The sequence below is a fragment of the Zeus faber genome (assembly GCF_960531495.2).
Source record: "Zeus faber genome assembly, chromosome: 1".
In the NCBI taxonomy this organism is placed as follows: Eukaryota; Metazoa; Chordata; class Actinopteri; order Zeiformes; family Zeidae; genus Zeus; species Zeus faber.
Genome location: NC_137193.1, coordinates 55,221,487 through 55,239,723, shown reverse-complemented (window position 1 = coordinate 55,239,723; position 18,237 = coordinate 55,221,487). Strand labels below are relative to the sequence as shown.

At 43.6% G+C, this 18,237-nt stretch overlaps 2 protein-coding genes across 3 annotated transcripts in view; both read left to right on the top strand.

The window, feature by feature from the left end:
- Positions 1-60: 60 nt before the first annotated feature.
- On the top strand, positions 61-4,411 carry klhl30 (kelch-like family member 30). 2 transcript variants are annotated; one of them, XM_079999072.1, is made up of 8 exons: positions 61-200; positions 838-1,506; positions 1,774-1,957; positions 2,180-2,266; positions 2,421-2,576; positions 2,687-2,875; positions 2,962-3,107; positions 3,737-4,411. In XM_079999072.1, exons 2-8 carry the CDS (start codon positions 898-900, stop codon positions 3,986-3,988), a joined length of 1,623 nt encoding a protein of 540 aa, XP_079855198.1. In that variant the 5' UTR covers positions 61-200; positions 838-897; the 3' UTR covers positions 3,989-4,411. The 2 variants fall into 2 exon arrangements, with proteins under 2 accessions (XP_079855198.1, XP_079855197.1); XM_079999071.1 differs by having other exon boundaries at positions 838-1,671.
- A 424-nt stretch (positions 4,412-4,835) lies between these two features.
- Positions 4,836-18,237, top strand: part of crocc2 (ciliary rootlet coiled-coil, rootletin family member 2) — a gene marked incomplete at both ends in the record, with an annotated part of 40,753 nt that continues 27,351 nt past the window's right edge. Inside the window, 8 exons of the mRNA XM_079997642.1 lie at positions 4,836-4,892; positions 5,292-5,463; positions 5,565-5,680; positions 14,896-15,060; positions 15,157-15,240; positions 16,092-16,195; positions 17,304-17,448; positions 17,956-18,062. Of these exons, the coding sequence (XP_079853768.1) occupies positions 4,836-4,892; positions 5,292-5,463; positions 5,565-5,680; positions 14,896-15,060; positions 15,157-15,240; positions 16,092-16,195; positions 17,304-17,448; positions 17,956-18,062 (950 nt within the window). The remainder of the gene's footprint in view (positions 4,893-5,291; positions 5,464-5,564; positions 5,681-14,895; positions 15,061-15,156; positions 15,241-16,091; positions 16,196-17,303; positions 17,449-17,955; positions 18,063-18,237) is intronic.

The following is an 18,237-nucleotide window of genomic DNA, read 5'->3' as shown; positions in this document are numbered from 1 at the left end:
GCACACTGTTGGAATCTGACTTCAGTAGAGCTTCTCTGGAGCTCCTAAAAATAGCTGAGTGAACGACAGGCAGTCTGTCCCAATGACTTGGCAAAAGCTACCGCCATTCTGCCAACTCCATGTTGATCTAACCAGCTCCTCGGCCACATGCGCCTTTTAACTGGAAATATGAGCAATTATTGCAATTCTGTGCCTCTTTGGTGAGTTTGTCATTTCTTGCTTTAATTTCAGTGAGTTCAGCACAGGAAATGTAATTTATTGTAGGCTTCAAAAGAGGTTACATGCAAAACATTACATCATAGCCACACAAAACCAAAGCTAAACTGATCTCGCTGTTCCTAAGTAAACAAACCAGTGTAGTCGTTGTGATGATACAGTAATATTCCTCGTGAAGTAAGTCTTGTTTTTGTTTCATATAGTAAGTTGAAGGGTATTAAATCTGATATAATGGGTCAAATTGTCAAAATATTGGAAGTCTTATAGGCTTTTATTTTATGACATGACTAAGTGTAACTAGCATTATTATAGTATACTACCATCTTTACTGCTTATTGATAAATGCAATACAAACTTCCTATGTATGAAAATCTGATATTATTAACAGACTAAATGCCAATGTCAACAGTCTTGTTTTCATCGCTGTTTCCACATTGCACATGTGATTCAATTACAACAACGTTTGGCAAATAATGCACGATTGTAAGATGAACTATTAAAATGACAGCTCAAACAAAGTTTGTTTTATACTAGGCTATGGGAATTCGGGGTCAGATAATTCCAAATGAATAATGTGTATACTTTGTGCTGCATTGAGAAATCTTCTTTCCACACTTGTAGGTAAACGCCAACTCATTTGTCGACGGTAGACTGAGCCAAAAGTGTGAATTAGATTCGACCATGGTGCGGAACGTGGACGACCTGGACTACTGCCTGTCCTCCCACCCCCAGAGCATCCTGGAGGGCCTGCGCTCCCTCTGCGCTCACCCCAAACTGGTGGATGTGACTCTGAGCGCCGGAGGGCGGGACTTCCCCTGTCACCGTGGCGTGCTGGCCCTCTGCAGCATGTACTTCCACTCCATGTTCTCAGGAGACTTTGTGGAGAGCATTGCCGCCCGCGTTGAGCTCCAGGATGTGGACCCCGACATCCTCGGCTCGTTGCTGGACTTTGCGTACACAGGCAAGCTGACGATCAACCAGGGCAACGTAGAAAGACTGATCTGCACGTCCAGCCAGCTGCAGTTCCAAACAGTACGGGCTGTGTGCAGCCGATACCTGCAGCACCAGATGGACGCCACCAACTGCCTGGGAATTCTGGAGTTTGGGGAGATCCACGGCTGCCCAGAGGTGGTAGTGAAGGCCTGGGCTTTCCTCTTGGAGAACTTTGAGGCCGTGCAGCAGTGTGAGGAGTTCCTGCTGCTGGAAAAGGACCGGCTGGTGGCCTGTCTGTCCCACGAGGGGCTGAAGACGCGCTCGGAGTGCACGCGGGTGGAAGCCGCCCTGAGCTGGGTAAGGCACCACCAAGAGACTCGCCTCTGCCACTTGCCTGAGCTCCTGGCCCTGGCCCGCCTCTCCTTCCTGAGCCCAGAATACCTTGCTAACAGCCTGCTGAAGGACAGTCTGGTCCAGACTTCCCCCAGCTGTAGGGAAGCTGTGGAAAACGTGCACAGAGAGGTCAATGAGTTCACACTGAACCCTAGCCATGTATCTTCGTCTGAATCAATTTCCATAAACATTATAAAAGACATTACATTATTATATGTATTCCTTTTCTAGAAAATCGATCTGGTACCAGGAGACATGGACCGTGACAACTCTCAGAGTCCACTTCCAAATCTGCAAGAGGTGTTGTTTGTAATGGGAGGTCGCTCTCTGGATGACTCTGATGATGACTCCGATGATGAAGACAGAGATCCGAGACTGTTGCCCAAGAACTGCGCATTCTACAACACAAAGAGCAGTATATACCTCTTTACTTTTATGTCCCTTTTTCCAGTTTGGATGCTGTGCAATTTGCAATAACAATCAAACAAATGATCACTTAAGTCTCCATTCAACATTAGTTTTTTACAAGGTCTTGTCAAAAGACAGAAGTTTTGTTCATTTGTAATGTACCATCAACCACAAGCACCGCACTTCGTGATACTTCATGCATCCTATCCACTTGTGTTCTACTCCACAGGGCAGTGGCATCAGCTCCCTAATTTCCCCAACCCTAACAAGTGGGGTTACTCTATGGTTTCACTCAACAACGATGTCTATGTCACAGGTCGGTTGTAACCCCTCTAAACACAAAATACATTTTTGTGGCGATATGGTCACCTGGGGAAAAACGTAAATGGAAAAATCCATTTCAATGAGCGTAGCTTTTCTTGTGTGGAACATAAGACGTGTTTCTAAAAGTACTTCCGTCTGCCTGACAGGTGGCTCGCGAGGTTCAAACACCAACACCTGGTCAACCACAGAAACCTGGAAGTACATCACAAGAGAGGGGAGGTGGGTTACCGTGGCTCCCATGCTCCGACCCCGCACTAATCACACGTCAGCCACGCTGAACGGAGAGATCTACGTCATTGGAGGTAAGAAAACAAACATGCGTTGCCTTGAACCCGTGATGGGATGGTAAACTAATGAATAATCTGACGAATGGGCTGATGCTTATTTTGCTGCTCATTATTATGTCCTTCAGGTACAACACTGGACTATGTAGAAGTGGAGCACTACGACCCTTACGTCAACACCTGGGCCATCACGTGCCCGGCTCTCAGATACATGACTAACTTCACTGCCACCGCCTGCCATGGGAAGCTCTATGTGATCGGCTCCTGTGCGGTGAAGTACAATGCTTTAACCATGCAGTGCTACAACCCTGTTATAGGTAGGAAGGGACAATAGCCATGACATCAACAATATTTATCTTCTTATTTCTTATTATGTTGTGATCGTAATGTTTTTGTTTTATAGAGGGCTGGAGCATCATCTGTTCACCTTTCATCCCCAAGTACTTGTCCTCTCCTCGTTCCGTGGCTGTGGACGGAGTCATTTATCTGATCGCCGACAACACCAAAAAGGTCTACGTTTATGACCCCGACGTGAACATGTGGCGAAAGGTAGAACAAGGGTTCTCACCATGACTGTCACAACAAAGGGAAAAAGAACACATCAAATGAACATAAAATAAAAAGAATAAGATAAATCAAAATCACAATGTTTGTATGCCAGGCAGTCCAGACTGTTTATTCGTATTGTATGTACTGTTACAATGTCACATTGTATTTTATGTACTGTTACAATGTTACATTGTTACACACTATTTTATTTACTGTTGCATTGTTACTTTGTATTTTATTCACTGATACAATATTTTAAGGTATTTTATTTACTGTAATAATGATACATTGGTACACTGTATTCTATTTGCTATTACTTCAAAAATGCATTAGTCATTTCACTATACAACAAAAAGAATCACTATATATTTGATAAATTATTGGAAATCTACAGTGAGCTTCAGGGACACATGTAATTCTAGGCAACAATTTACAATCACAGAATGAATATATCCATGCAATCCTCTCCCATAGAATACCCCTGCTGAGCCTTAAATGCTTACGTACATGATGTGTCTAAAATAAATGTATGGCTATATTTACCATTGGGGGTTATTTTACAGCATGAAAAGGTCCAGTGAATAAAATCACAGCCCTGCTCTTTATCCTCATTCTTCCCATCCTTCCAGGTCCAGCTCCTGCACATGCTCCATGAGAACGGGGGTCTGGTGGTGCTGGACGGCCAGCTGGTTGTCACAGGAGGCCATTGGAAGGGAATGGACGGAGACTACGGAGTGGAGGTGGAGGTGTACAACAGGCCCTCCGACACCTGGAAGGTGGAGAGCTTCCTGCCAAGGCTGTGGTTCTACAGCGGGGCGTCCACCATCTTTCTAGACCCTTCCCATTGGCCTGAGCGCTTCCCCACAGACACAACAACGTAGGCTGTGCCGCTTCACAGAGACCTCTCCGTGTCATTTATTGTAACGCAAATAGAATTTGGGATTATAGTGATGTCACCGCCCTGGAAATAGCACGTTACCTGACCCTCAGATGTTTTCTTAGATGTTTTGAGGCCCTTTGCCTGCATGTAGTGTGATCATAATGTTGTAACTTTGACTGGAGAGTTGGTTTTTCCCCTAGTGTTTACATTTATATTAAATAAACCATCATCATCTTCTCTATTTTGATTTAATTCATGAGTTGGAAACTTTTGTGAAAACTTATTTTGGTGCTGTTTTATTGTCATGCTGAATCTGTTTTTTGGGGTTTGCTGAGCCTTGTATCATACTTTTCATAGGTTAAATATCGAATTTGTTTATATAAATCTGCCAAAAAATAAATAGAATTCTCCCACACCCTCTCCAAGTTTGGTGCATTGAGTTTAATCATTAAACTTTTGGACTCCGCGTTGCAACAAATTAGCTTGACTCCAGCGTTTCCGCTGCCATGGCAACCACCAAAACGGCGTTCTACTTCCACAACAAGCGTCGCGTTTCCATGACAACCTCGACCGGGATTTGACGGGACTTGGACTGAGTTGCACTGATCTCCGGAGTTCTTACGTACAAATACATTTTTAAAAATATAAATAAGACAGATGCATGAACATTTTGCCATAATATTGATCCGCGTCTTCTTTTTTTTTTCCATTACATTTTTCCGTGATTCATTGTTTGACTTCAGCCTGACCAAACTTTTGCAACTGGTTTGATGCTTTCCATGCCACACAACGCGAAGGAAGATTTCCTAAATGTATTTTTCTACTGTCAAAGGTAGAGTTTTTTCGCAATGAGCTTTCTAGAGGAGCAAGACACACAGTCGCCACGGCTGGAGGCTGTGATTCAGGTATGAGGTATTATTATTTTATATTTATATTATATATTTATTATATTACTTTATTGTATATACAGTATATATAACATAAAACTTAATTATTATTGATATTCATGATATTTTTTTTTTTATTATAATAATAATAATAATAATAATAATAATTATTATTATTATTATTATTATTATTATTATTATTATTATTATTATTATTATTATTTTTATTATTATTATTGCAGCCAAGATTGATTGGAGAATAACACCTAATTGAATTAATTTCAACCAACTATTGATCCTGCTCTTTTGCTCCTGCTTTGATTCTTTATTGGCCGGCCAGTCTGTAATGATCTGGGCCTTGCCTGTAGTAGCTGTAGTACAACCCATTGTTTGGTGATGGGAGTGGTGTGTTTGTAGAAGTTGGGGGAGTCTCTGCTCCACCCCGAGGGCTGGGCTGAGGCGAAGCTCCTGACCCGAGGTGATGGACGGGACCCCTCCGCCACATCCGCACCCGTCTCCTCCCACATCCGCCAGATCATCGCCCGAAACCTGGCCGAGCAGCCCGGCGGTAGGGGAGACACCATAATGGGTACCTCTAGAGTAGAACGAATGAATATTTATGGACAGATAGTTGAGCTGACCTGCGCTACATGTGTATCATCTAACATCATGTGTCATTACTGCCCCTAGGTGAAGGCTCTGAGGTCCCTGTCCTGAGGGGGAACCGGGTCCTGAGGGAGCATCTGACCCAGAGCCAGATGGAGCGGGACCAGTTGTTGTCCAAGCAGGCTTCTCTCACAGACAGGGTATGGGTGACGAGGAGGACCAGTGCTATTTATTATTATTATCAGTTTATCATTTAAACTCAGCCCTGTTCTGAGGTCATGGGAGTTCTCTAATATTAAAGATGAAGGAAATCAGCGGACCCATTTAATTCCAACAGAATATAGTAGGGATGGACAGATATGGATTGCAGGATCAGCAACTGGTCTGATTCCAAGCTAAAGTAGATAAAACAATCAGAAAAGTCTAATGCAAAGAACCATATTAAAATCTTTTGACTATTTGACCTCGTTGGAGCTCTGGCTCATTTCCCCTTGAACTTTTTGGCAATCGTTGGCAATCAACATAATATGACTCATCATTGCAACTGCCTGTGTGATAGTGATTACATTCCATGAACATTTAAATCCATTTTCATGTGATGATGTTAGCGCAGCTCTCTTGGGATGCGGAACTACATTTAGTGCTTGAAGGTTACTTACTTGAAGCCCGTATACATTTTTGGATGGATGAGATCAAAAGTCTGTCACACTGGCGCTTTGACTGCAAAGGAGCCACTTCTCTGTGAAGCAGTATCAACAAATGTCAGTGGAGCACCGGCTTTGCCAACAGGGAAAGCCCTTTAGTGGTGAACAAACAAACAGTGGAGTAAAGACGCGCCCTGAGATTTTAAGAAAAAAAGGAAAATAGGCTACTCAAGACATTTTTTTTAATAAATGTAAACTGCTAACACAGAGCAGGTTACATTGTATTTCAGGTATATGTCATTAATTCAAATTAGTAAAAAAAAATTGAATTTCCACTGGAGAATTGCTGTGAGTAAAGTAGGACCATCTAGTGTGTGTGTGTGTGTGTGTGTGTGTGTGTGTGTGTGTGTGTGTGTGTTTGCTTTGGTAAGAGGGAAAGTTCATGAAGGGTTTCCTTCAGGTCTGGTCTGGTCTGCCCAGGAAGAGTAGGACCCCCTGTGCTGCCGTATCCCCTCCGCAGTGGGTGCTGGACGGGGGGAAAATTGGGAAGGTCAGCGGCCGTCTCCCCAGAGCCCGCCCAAGAAAAAGCTTATTTTTCCGGGCGCACAAAGCGGCCGTTTGTGGCAACACTGCCGCCTTTCTGCAGCTCAAATCTAATGAACTCCCACTTTCTCGCCTTACCCCTTGGAACTTATTTTAAAATCCAGCAGCGCTATAAATATAAGTTAATTAGCTCAGTGTATATATAACATATTTGTGTTGTTTTATGTCGTTATTTTTGGAGGTGTGAAAAGAGGCATAAAAAACTGTGCATTTCACAAGCAACGGATCCTCCTTTGAAGAGAGAGATCGCAGGGAAATGTCTATCGCAGTTATTGCATAATCGCCTGATCGCAATAATTTGAGCGATCGTGATCTTTTTGTAATATCATAAGAAGCCAATCTTATAATAATCATTTGGTAATTTGGTTTCATCAGTTGGACTGAGGCAAATTGACTTAAATTGACTGTCTACCCAAATTTTTATGTTCCCATATTCATGGCTTTTTCTCCTAATTGGTGTGTATCATTACATAATTATAGCGGCGTAAAAAGAACATAAAAAACAATTAGGTTGTCAATCACCATCTATCGGCAACCAAAATGTTATGATCGTGACAGCCCTACTTAGCTGTAACTTTGGCTTCTCCATGAAAGTCAGGGTGTTTAGCGCTTAGTGCCACAAAAAGTCAACGCAGCTCCTCGGCTCCTGTTCTGACTTGTCAGGTTTTGGGCCCAGCTGCGCTGTCAGGCTTCTCCCTGCAGAGCGCGGTGATGACTTGGCGTCGTCGTGCGATGCTAATGTGCTGATCAATATCCCGGGGCCAAACAGCTCTGACTGAGGTATGCATGCAGAGCAGGGGGGCTGGGCCTTTTTGGCGCCCGTTCTTCGACACTTTCCCTTTCTCCTGGATATGCAATACTCCCCGAACTAGCATCGCCCGAGGGGTGGCGTATCACTGCAGCATATGATCTGCCTAATTTGTCAATCGTTTTTCAGGCGCACGTCAAACACCGTGTCCTCAGCTGCTCTGCACCATGTTACCTCGTGGTTTTGATTTAACAATATGCCATATTATCCACCAAACTCGAACTATGGAACCACTTTTTTTTGCAATTATGTCGTTAATAATATTTTAACAGGTAGAATTGTGAAAATTTGAATTCTTCAAGAAGCTTTTAAAGTCAATAGGTGTCCAGCATTGACGAATGAACACCACTTTACTGTGTGTGTGTGTGTGTGTGTGTGTGTGTGTGTGTGTGTGTGTGTGTGTGTGTGTGTGTGTGTGTGTGTGTGTGTGTGTGTGTGTGTGTGTGTGTGTGTGTGTGTGTGTGTGTGTGAATATAAATATAATATATTCCTCATTCTCCTATTGTTTTCATAGACCAGCCATATCTAAACTCAATACAGGGATGCGTTAAACCTGTTCCCGAAGTTATTCTTTATTAAATATTTGCCAAATAATATTACAAAATAAAGCAAATACATTTTTTTTAAATCATTATTTGTGTTGTTTCCTTCACAGAGCAGTCAAAGAAACAATACAAAATGGCCTCAGAATGAGGCACATAATACATTATCTAATATTATAAGTTCCTGTCCCAATATGGCAACCCAATGCAGGAGGCAGAGCAATAAAAAGAAGATAAATAATATAGAATAAAATGAGTAATGCAAATGATATAAGAAAAATGCTAGTTGGGTCTTATATATAAATAACATGCAAAAGAATATTAATATGCAGTTATTTTTTCTATATAATTATTCAGAATGACTGACTTGTTCTGAAGTTGTATCAATTCAGTCTTTGATTATATATGATTTGCCAGTTAAAGCTGGTGTGTCATAAATGTGTGACATTGGGGAGCACAGTTATCGACCATCTCCCCCCCCCTACACACACACACACAAACACACACACACTCACGCTGCTCCCCCACCTCTGACCCTGCAGACTGCTCTGCTCTCACCTGGATCCTGAAAGCCTCCGAAAGCCTCTGAAAGCCTCCTCTGTGTTTCTGTCGGATTACTCAGTGTGCGCCCCACTGACCTTAGAAAATTGCCCGTGAACTGGGATAAACCTTGACCCAGTTAGCAAAGATGGATGGTCTCGGGAGATCACAGAACACATTGAGGTGAATTCTGTATCGTGCCGTGTTTCTCTTGGCGTGTGGCCAGCACGCACTCTCTCAGGCACATAATACGCTTAATTGAACGCCTGATACGCCTGATTGGCGATGTGGTGGTAAATTGGACAAGGATAAAAATCACACCCAGGCATTTTTGGAAGATAGGTATTCGCCAAAGTCCGCTGAGACTTTGGAATCCTGCGCGGACCCTGTCAAACAGAGATGGAGCGCTTTCAGGCTGCTTTGCGGGGATTGTGTTACCGTCCCGCTCACCTCGCTGCCCCCTCTGTTTTCAGATGGTTTTTCCTCGCTCGCAAAAGCCGATTCATTTACGCCGCTGAGCGAGTCTGGAGGGGCCGGATGGAGAGACTTTCTCAGCTGTCACAAAATCTCCAAGAAATCAGTGGCCTTCCGCCCTCCCCGGTGGAAATATGCTCAGTCCATCTCGGTCCTGTTTGATGCAGAGGTTTTAAATCCATTTAACCTTTTCAACATTTTGAATGTCTGTGAATGAAAATATTAAAGTAAAGAGGTTGACAATGGCAATGCTATTATCTTGAGTGACAAAAGCCATTTGCCTGGTCATCACTTTGCATTATGTATGATTTTGATCTAATGACATACTATATACTGCTATATTTATATATACTGTATGTGTGTGTATATATATTTAAGCATATATGTGTATGTATATACATATACACATATGTGTATGCAGTATATATACAGTATGTATGTATGTATATATAGGTGATATCTGGTGTGTGTGTGTGTGTGTATATATATATACATATGTGTGTGTGTGTGTGTGTGTGTGTGTGTGTGTGTATATATATATACATGTGTGTGTGTGTGTGTGTGTGTGTGTGTGTGTGTGTGTGTGTGTGTGTGTGTGTGTGTGTGTGTGTGTGTGTTTGTGTGTATATCTATGCGTGTGTGTACACACATCTCTTCTCTATTTGTTATCACACATTGTGTAATTACCCTCGGTGACAATACATAAACAGCTTTCACAATCAGCTGGGACTCTTTCACCGAGTCAGCGCTAGGGGGGTGGAGGGGCGGGTAAGTCGCTGAAGTGGGCTAGTAAGTTCTGGGCAGCTCGGGGGGTGGGGTGGACATCCGCTCCAGCTGTGTTTAGGAATCTGACAGATAGTGCACTCCATTAATTCCCTTTATTAAGCCTCTGGGTCCAGGCCAAGCCAGGGAAAACGATCGCAGCTGTAACCCTTCACATGCTGCCTGCACCGCGCACACAGGCCAGATGTCACCCTGGGTGGAGGAGGAGGGGGTGGGAACCTGGAATACTCCCCCGTTATGCTTGGACTTTCTGGATTTCTCCACTTTAGTTGATGGAAAATTGGCCCTGAACGGGCCCACCTATATATCTAGGTGTGATGTGATTCACTCCTTATCTTCAAAGCAACACAGCATAAAAGCTTGTCATAAGATAAAATAAATATAATCTATTATCAAACCCTAAACATCATGTCATTGCCATCATCATAACTTGGTAGCTGAAATGGATTGGATTTTGATTTACCACACGATCGTGGCAGCGAGCTTTGGCCCCACAACAAAAAAACTTCACGAAGGCCTTGAAAATGATTCTCTTGTTGCTCGCTGGCAGATGAATCAAAGTGAGGTTTTACTTTGATGCTGTACGAAATATTTATCTGAAGAGACAATACAAGGAGGGGCACAAATCATAAATACCAAGCAATATAAAAAGCTAATTTAAAACACATTTGAAAAAAAGCTAAAGAACCTTTTACATCTGAAAGCGAGACCCAATGAAGGGGTGCAGGGTGGATCTGGAGCCGCCATATGGAGGCACAAAGCGAGAGCCAAGACAAGAACGCTGTTTTCCTATAAACTGTGTGTTGACCATTATTGTAAATGGCAGTGGATGACCTCAAAGAGCGGCCCAGCACCGGTACGCTGGGATGGGGCTCGGCCCACTTTAGGGGGCCGTGGAGGCCACGGCGGAGCGGCTGTACTCCGAGGCAGATCGTAAATAGCGCACAGTGTATGGTGTGCACACTCCTGGGCCCGTGTAAGCCCCGTAAGCCCCTAAGTCAGGACAGATGGAGCGCTGGGGGATATGCGCCGCTCTCCTCCGCCGCCTCCATGGGCGTGTTGCGAAGAACGATGAGCTCAAGCTCACTTTTGCAGCGGGGACGATGCTGAGATTTAATGTGGCGAACAGAGCAAGGGTGGAGGTGGCGAGGTGGCGTGGAGAGAGTGTAGTAAAGAGTAAAGCCGGTGTGTGTGAGTGTGTGTGTTTTGGGAGGGGGGTCTCCACGACGGTTATGGCGCCCTCTTGGGAACCTCCTTGGAGCATGGCTAATCCATAGCAGCCTCTGGCTTTACAGCTGACAGGGGAGAGACTATAAAAAAAAAATCCTCTTCTTGGTGGTATGTGTAGGAGCGGCAGGGCTTTGGAAAAACGGCCGGCGCAGTGTAGCCGTGGAGAAACAAGAGTACATACCCTGATTCCTCACCTACCACGACTGAGCAGAGGCTGTGTAGAGCTATATGATACATCTGGTCAGTGAAGGCACACAGAAAAACAAAGGGTGTCAGTGTGACTGACACGGCCTTCGCCATAAACACTGCAGAGACCATGTCACAGGGAGTTCTCCAAGTACATTTCTGTTTTTCGCCCCAAAAAAACGTACAAACCCCGTGATTTGTGTCGCTTGCGTGACTCTCCGGCGGCGGGCGTGTTTCTACTTAATGCCTCTTGTTATCTGATCGCGTTCATCTTCAGAGAGCCCACACTCGTCGAGTTCAGCGGATTCAAACGTTCCCGTTGAAAAGGAGCAGAGTCGTGGATCTCGTCCAGAAGAGTGGATTTGAGATAATATCTCAACTCCGTGATGTGATATGATATTGCTCCCCGTGGAGGTGGTTCTGGATTTCTCTCCCCCCGGGGGCAAAGAATCTTATCAGTGTCAAAAATGTGAAGACAGTTTGGTTCTGTGGGATTCTTTCCTTTAGCTTGGAAAATAATGGCCTCACAGGAATGCGATTGTAAATCAATATAGATTTTCTTTTCCTTTTGGGTTTGTTCTCTTACACGAAACATGAAACAAAGCTGACCTATTTAATTCAATCCTGCGTGCAGAGCTCAATATTAAGTTACAGTGTTTGCTGTACGGTTGAAGTACCGTGTTCCTCCAAAGCTAAAGAGGCATTGGCTTCTCTAAGAGGTTTAAAATGTATAACATGGAGTTGTCCGTATATTGTAATTAACGTTGTGTGCTTTGGCCTTGGTGTTTAAGGTGCGTTTAAGAAGTAGTGGTGGTAACATGCAGTACTTCACGTGCCAAAATACTTGAAAAGATGCATAACCAGGCGGTCATACTCTACGCACAGCTGTTTCCAGAAGTCCCTTTAAACACAGCTGCTGTTTCATCTGCTTCGAACCCTCCGCCCTCAGTCCCTATGTCACCTCAACAACAGGCCCTGAAAAGAGGCTTTTGTGTTACCAGCTCCTCAAGCACAAAACTTAACAGCACACTCTGCCAAGAGCAAAATGGCCCTTTTTTCATAGTATGTAGTATAAAAATCCGAAATGGGCTTATTCAAAACGTGTTAATAATGGTGGCAAAGTGGCTTTGTGCAGTTTCAGAACAGGGAGACTATTGTCCCGGCTCTCCCCTGGAGCCTGCTGGAGAGATTAAGCACCCAGCGAAGAGATGAAGTACAGGGGGGAGAGGCAGAGAGAGGAGGCGGAGGCGGTGGCGGGCTCCAGGGTGCGGTTTTTGCGAGGCTTGGGTGGTGGTGGTTGGAGTGAGAGTGTTGTGGGTGAAGGGGGCTCCGCTGCCTTCGCTCTCGTTCTGTTGGAGATGAGAAAGCGGCGGCAGCGGCGACGGCAGCTAGAGGCACGCAGCGCCGCAGCGCTCTGGGGCCATGTGGTTTGTGTTAGCGAGGACGGGGCGTCTGGCACCGGGACGGAGGGGAGGTGGTGCCGGGCGGGTTTAGGCTGTGTGAGGTTGAGAGGTTACAGGACATTTGTGCTTCAGATACGGGAGAGCGTGTGTTGTTGCAAAAATGAGAAAGACCAGCACTTTTGTAGTTTCGTTAATCTTGTTGTTTAGATTTGTTTTGCCGTAGGGGACTGACGTTGGTTTCCAACGCTGCATGGATGTGCAAAAACAAAATGACGCAAGCACAAAGACACAGAGAGACACAGGCTCACAAAAACCCCATTGTTATTCTATTTGGTCTTTGCAGAAATCACTGATTGAACCTACATTTCCTATTGTTTTTGTTCATGAAAAAATGCACAAGTGACGTCATGAAAAAGACGTCACTGGTGCATGGATGTCATGGAACCGATGAACCCACGGACTCACGGATGAATAAGATTTGTTTTCGGGGCAGCTCCGACATGCCGTTATCCAAGTTTGATCCAGATCGGTCCATTTTTTGTGGAATAAGTTGGTAAAAACCTGTTTTTATCATCTCCTGACAGTGAAATCACTGCGTGATAGCACTTCAGTCTACAGATTGGTCATAGACAATCAGCATCTCACCAAGATGATTGCGTGCACAAATGCACAAATGCAGCGGCTTTCAGTCATTTCAAAGTTAAGTTAACTTGTTAAGTTACGTTCAAGTCAAACTTAAGGAAAGCCGCGAGAGGAATGTGCAAACACTATGTTAATAAAGACTACTGTACAGTTAGGGACATTGTTGGGACAGACTGTTTCCCAGACATAGAATACCTTGCCTTGAAAACAGACCTTCTTTATCATATCTCACTGGAAATGAGTTTGTTTGAAATAGGAAGAGGCAGGGAAAAGTAAAAGTGGAAAAATGCACGTTTGGCAAGGCGGTTATATGTATTTCAGTATATCAGTCCTTAGATATTAAGCCAAGTTCCAAATTATTGGTAGTCTACAATACACATTAGTCAAAGACAGATTTGTTGCCATTATAACATAAGTGTGAATTCCATTACAAACAATTAATTTGTTTATATGTCATCTTGAATTGTTGTTAGTTATAACATTAACCTTAATAAATTCTTCAGCATTGCAAACAGGGCTTGTACATCGTTTTGTCACCTGCAGCTATATTTATTTATTATTATTACTATTATTATAATCATGTACATATATATTGTTATATAATAATGATGTAAATAATAAGTTATTAATAATAATAATAATAATAATAATAATAATAATAATAATAATAATAACAATAATAATAGTAATAATAATAACTATTATTATTGTTGTTATTATTATTATTATTATTATTATTATTATTATTATTGTTATTATTATTGTTATATTTATTATTGTTGTTATTATTATTGGGATAAGATCATATTACAACACTCCTTTACCATATGTTGTGTCATGTGAGTTAGATGTATCCAAATTATATCTCATAACTTGTCATTTGAAAGAAATTTTTTTTTTAGATTTGCAATTAGATTCAGAAAGACAAACTATTTCATTGGAAAATTGAGGCCTTAATAAAAGAACAGCACAGCCTTTCAGCTTATCACAGACTGATTTGGGATATAAAATGATGGAAGAGGATGTGCAAGATGCAGCAAGTGTATATGATTTTTCACGTTAATATACATTAAATATAAAGTAGAAAATATAAATTAGCCCATGTATTCCACTTTTTTTATATAACTAATAGCATATTTTGATGTTAGCTTATTTCTTTCCAGATGTCCTTGAAATGAAACGATTGTGAAAATATTGACATTATTTGCTGCTATGCTGCGCTGTTAGAACTGTAAATTCAGCACATTATGAACTGGTTATCAAGCATTGAGTATTGTCAACTGAAATTGGACAGCTATTTTAAGTCCAAAACTTGACGTAATATATTCAAATGGCCCACTGAGTAAAAGTTCCACCTCTTGTCAAATCTTAAAAACTGTTTTCTGTTCTCGTGTTGAAATGTTGATTATCCAGTCTTGATTGACTGTCTACAGAAATGAGTAATGCTCACATCATTCAAACCCATTTGTAATCGACATGGCCACTGTTGTCATTGCACATTACGGCTGCTTTCTCTGCTTGAGCCGCCTGCTAATGCTCTGTTGTCAACACTGAATCTAGCTGGAGCAGATGTTGACGCTGCAGTCGGCCGTGGACTCGGACCAGGACAGCGCGTCCGAGCGGCTGCGGCTGAAGAGCGAGGAGCAGGCCTTTTGCCTCAAGCTGCAGGCCTACCAGGAGGGCCAGCAGCGCCAGGCCCAGCTGGTCCAGAAGCTGCAGGCCAAGGTGCCCTCCTCGTACAGTAGAGTCACTTGTAGTACCGCACAGCATAGTTGACTTTAAATGACGGGAATCAATGATGAAGCCTTTGTTCTGTGATAGGTTCTTCAATACAAGAAAAGATGTGGCGATCTCGAGGAACAGGTGCTGGAGAAAACCTCAGAGTCTGAGAAGCTCAGATTGTTGGTGAGCGGCATGATTCTTTAACATCATCATCATCTTCATCTTTTGAAGAAGTCAGGGAATAATTGCTCTGTGATTTAACAATTCGTTCCAGCTATCCATACATTTAATTTGGCATTCACAATCACATTCTCTGATGTAGGATTTGGATTTACTTTTTTTAAGTAGTTAAGTAGTTATGTTTCTACTCTAGCTACAGTAGGTCATCTCTAGCTTCTACATGGGAAACTGCCCATCGTTCAGACGGCCGTTATTCCGAAACCCCAATAGCCGAAAAGCCCATTTTGTTGGACAGCCCGTTATCCCTAAAACAAACAGCCATTGCTCTGAAGGCCCATTCCCCTGGAAATACACACTCTCGACAGCCTATCTTCCCCCCGTTGCACGCGGGAGGGTCCGATGATGTTATTCTGCATAATAATTAGCCACCTGCTTCTGTTTGTTTGTGAAACAATGGAAGATTCCATGTAAACGATGGACAGATGAAGAAAGATCAATTTCCCTCAGAGTACATTCATGTCGTTATAATTATTATTTGGAATGTTTGTTTCAATTATAGTTAACCTCATTTGTTAACTTGTTACACATGATTATGATCTGAAGACAAAGGATGTGATTTATTTAATTTGATCTGTTTAGGATATTTCCTTATTATTCATTTATTTTTCTGGATTGGGGTTAGGGTTAGGTGGTTTAGGTTTAGGGTTTTGGAGCAATAGGCCTTAGGAGCAATGAGCCATTTTTCAGACGATTGGGGTTTTGTAAAAATGGCCTATCAGTACAATGGCATGGCACCTCTGCATGGTGGTACTGTAGATGTAAGTTCCGATTTTGTGGGTATTGCTTGTTTTCAGCTTCAGGCCCGTATGGACTTGGTCCAGCGTCTTCAACGGACAGAGCAGGATTTAATCATGACCGTGCAGAGCAAATCCACTCAGCTGGAGGAAGAACAGAAGAGGTGAGTTGGGTATGGACACTCAAATTGTCCAAGCAATGCGGATTATCTGCAGACGCTGTGGTAGCAAACAACACTTACTTCAGCTCCCAATGATGAAAACAAAGGAGCCAATGATTAGAAAAACCTACAACAGCAAGAGTCTCTGCTTTTAGATCTGGACTGAAAGCCATAGATTTATGGAAATGAGAATAATAACCCTGTAAAAAAAGTACTCCTGTTTTTGTTTTTTTTCTTCTCTATTTCTTGTTGACAAGTTAAAAGTTAGCCAATATGTTTCTGAGAAATGTGCAGAGCTCAGAGGTTCCCAGCAGTTCCCTGGATGATGGAGCTGGTGTTTTTTCCATGCCTAAGCTGGAGGCTGGAGGTTCGGGGGGGGGGTTCAACAGATAATCTCAGCTTCCAATTTGTCTGAGTTAATTATAGGGATGGTGTTGGCTCCCTTCAACGATACCTTACGCCGAGCATAGCCCGACCTCTTCCAGAGGTGCCAGCTTTTAGGTCCGTGTGATTCATGGACCCATGCAGCTGTAATTAAAATGGTTATGGCAGAATAGCCTCTGTGTCTCATTTGCCAGGGCCCTGATGACTTTTTACAACCTAGGAGCGCCACTGAGGGATTCCCAAGCACTGTCCCCTAAAGCGCTTTTCTTCCCACTTTATTTACAGTACTCTGGAATTCCACTGTTCCCGTATCCCTCATTCACTTTAAGTACTGTGTCATACATGCAAACATTGGTTTGGCTGCCACTCAAACAGATAACTCAACATGGAGAGCTGGAACGCTCTGCCGTGACCGGGTGTGTGTGTGTGGAGTTTTAGAATGATGTAAACATTTTTGTAAATGGCTCTACAAGCAAATCTGGTTAAAATTAGGCCCTAGGTTTACACATAACTTTATAAAACTGTCACACAAGTTTACTCTGTAAGCGTGGCTGGCAAGGGCGGATCTAAAGCAAGGATTATGAGGCAATAAATGTGGTAGTGATATAGTCGCCACACTAGTTTTGGGTGCCGGGGCGAGGATTTAGGGTGGTGTTACAGAGTGGTTGTCAAATTAGGGGTGCCAGGGTGTCTCTGGCTACAGTGTAATGTGACTTATTTCCCCAAGGTGTGCCAGCCTAAGCCAAGTCAACTCCCTGCTCCGAGAACAGCTGGACCAGGCCAGTGCTGTCAACCAGGGCCTGGCAGAGAGCTTGAGGAGGGCCCGGGAAGACCTGGAACTGAGCGACACCCGACTTCGTAGAGAGCAAGGGGTGAGAGCGAGAGACCGCAAAAATTTGGTTGAATCGAAACAAATAAATACGGAAAGTGCTGTAAACACTGCCAAGACCAATCTCTCTCTGTCCAGATATTGTGCAATGGAACTCCCATTGAGTTTACGTGGGGTAGGAATTCCATTCACAACCCAGTTTTGTCAATTTATTCTCATTCTTCGATAATTTCATTGCTATGGTTTTTGAGCAGTTGTTTCCGGTGAAAACATTCCAACCGCCCAGAGGAAGGAACAGTTTTTTACACAACGCAACCAATCTGGCAAAGGCCGTAAATGGGCTGCATCTGTTGATAGAGGGAAATCCGATTGTTTGTATGTGTTCCAGGATGCGTCCCCCCAGTGTCAGCCTTGTATCTGTTTGGGATCACGCTTAAGTCAGAGGTGCCACAGTGCGCTCAATCCTGGACAAACCCGTACAATCCTGCTGTCCTTAACACCACGACTCTCCAGCCTCACGCCTTGTCTCTCTTTCTCCCTCCCTCCCCAGACATGTGCCTCCCAACAGGGCCGCGAGCAAGCCAGAGTCAGGGCTCTGTGGCGCCAGGCCGCCTCCCTGCGGAGCACTTTTACCCAGCTAAGGACTTTCACTGACAGGTGAGTGTGGCACAAGGCCAGGGCCCCCTCCAGCAACAACACGGGATTCCACAGTATCCCCCTCCCCCACCCGCAGCTTTCCTCCGCCTTATCCTCACCCCCCCCAACCGCAGCCATCCATCCCGGCCCACGGATCAAAGCGGTGGAGGTCGACAGGGTCGCCTGCTCATTGCTT

Coding starts and splice junctions, on each gene's coding strand:
- klhl30 (XM_079999071.1), top strand. CDS start 898: ATGGTGCGGAACGTGGACGACCTGGACTACTGCCTGTCCTCCCACCCC. Junction 1,672..1,773: donor TGGAAAACGTGCACAGAGAG/GTCAATGAGTTC, acceptor TTCCTTTTCTAG/AAAATCGATCTGGTACCAGG. Junction 2,577..2,686: donor AGAGATCTACGTCATTGGAG/GTAAGAAAACAA, acceptor TATGTCCTTCAG/GTACAACACTGGACTATGTA.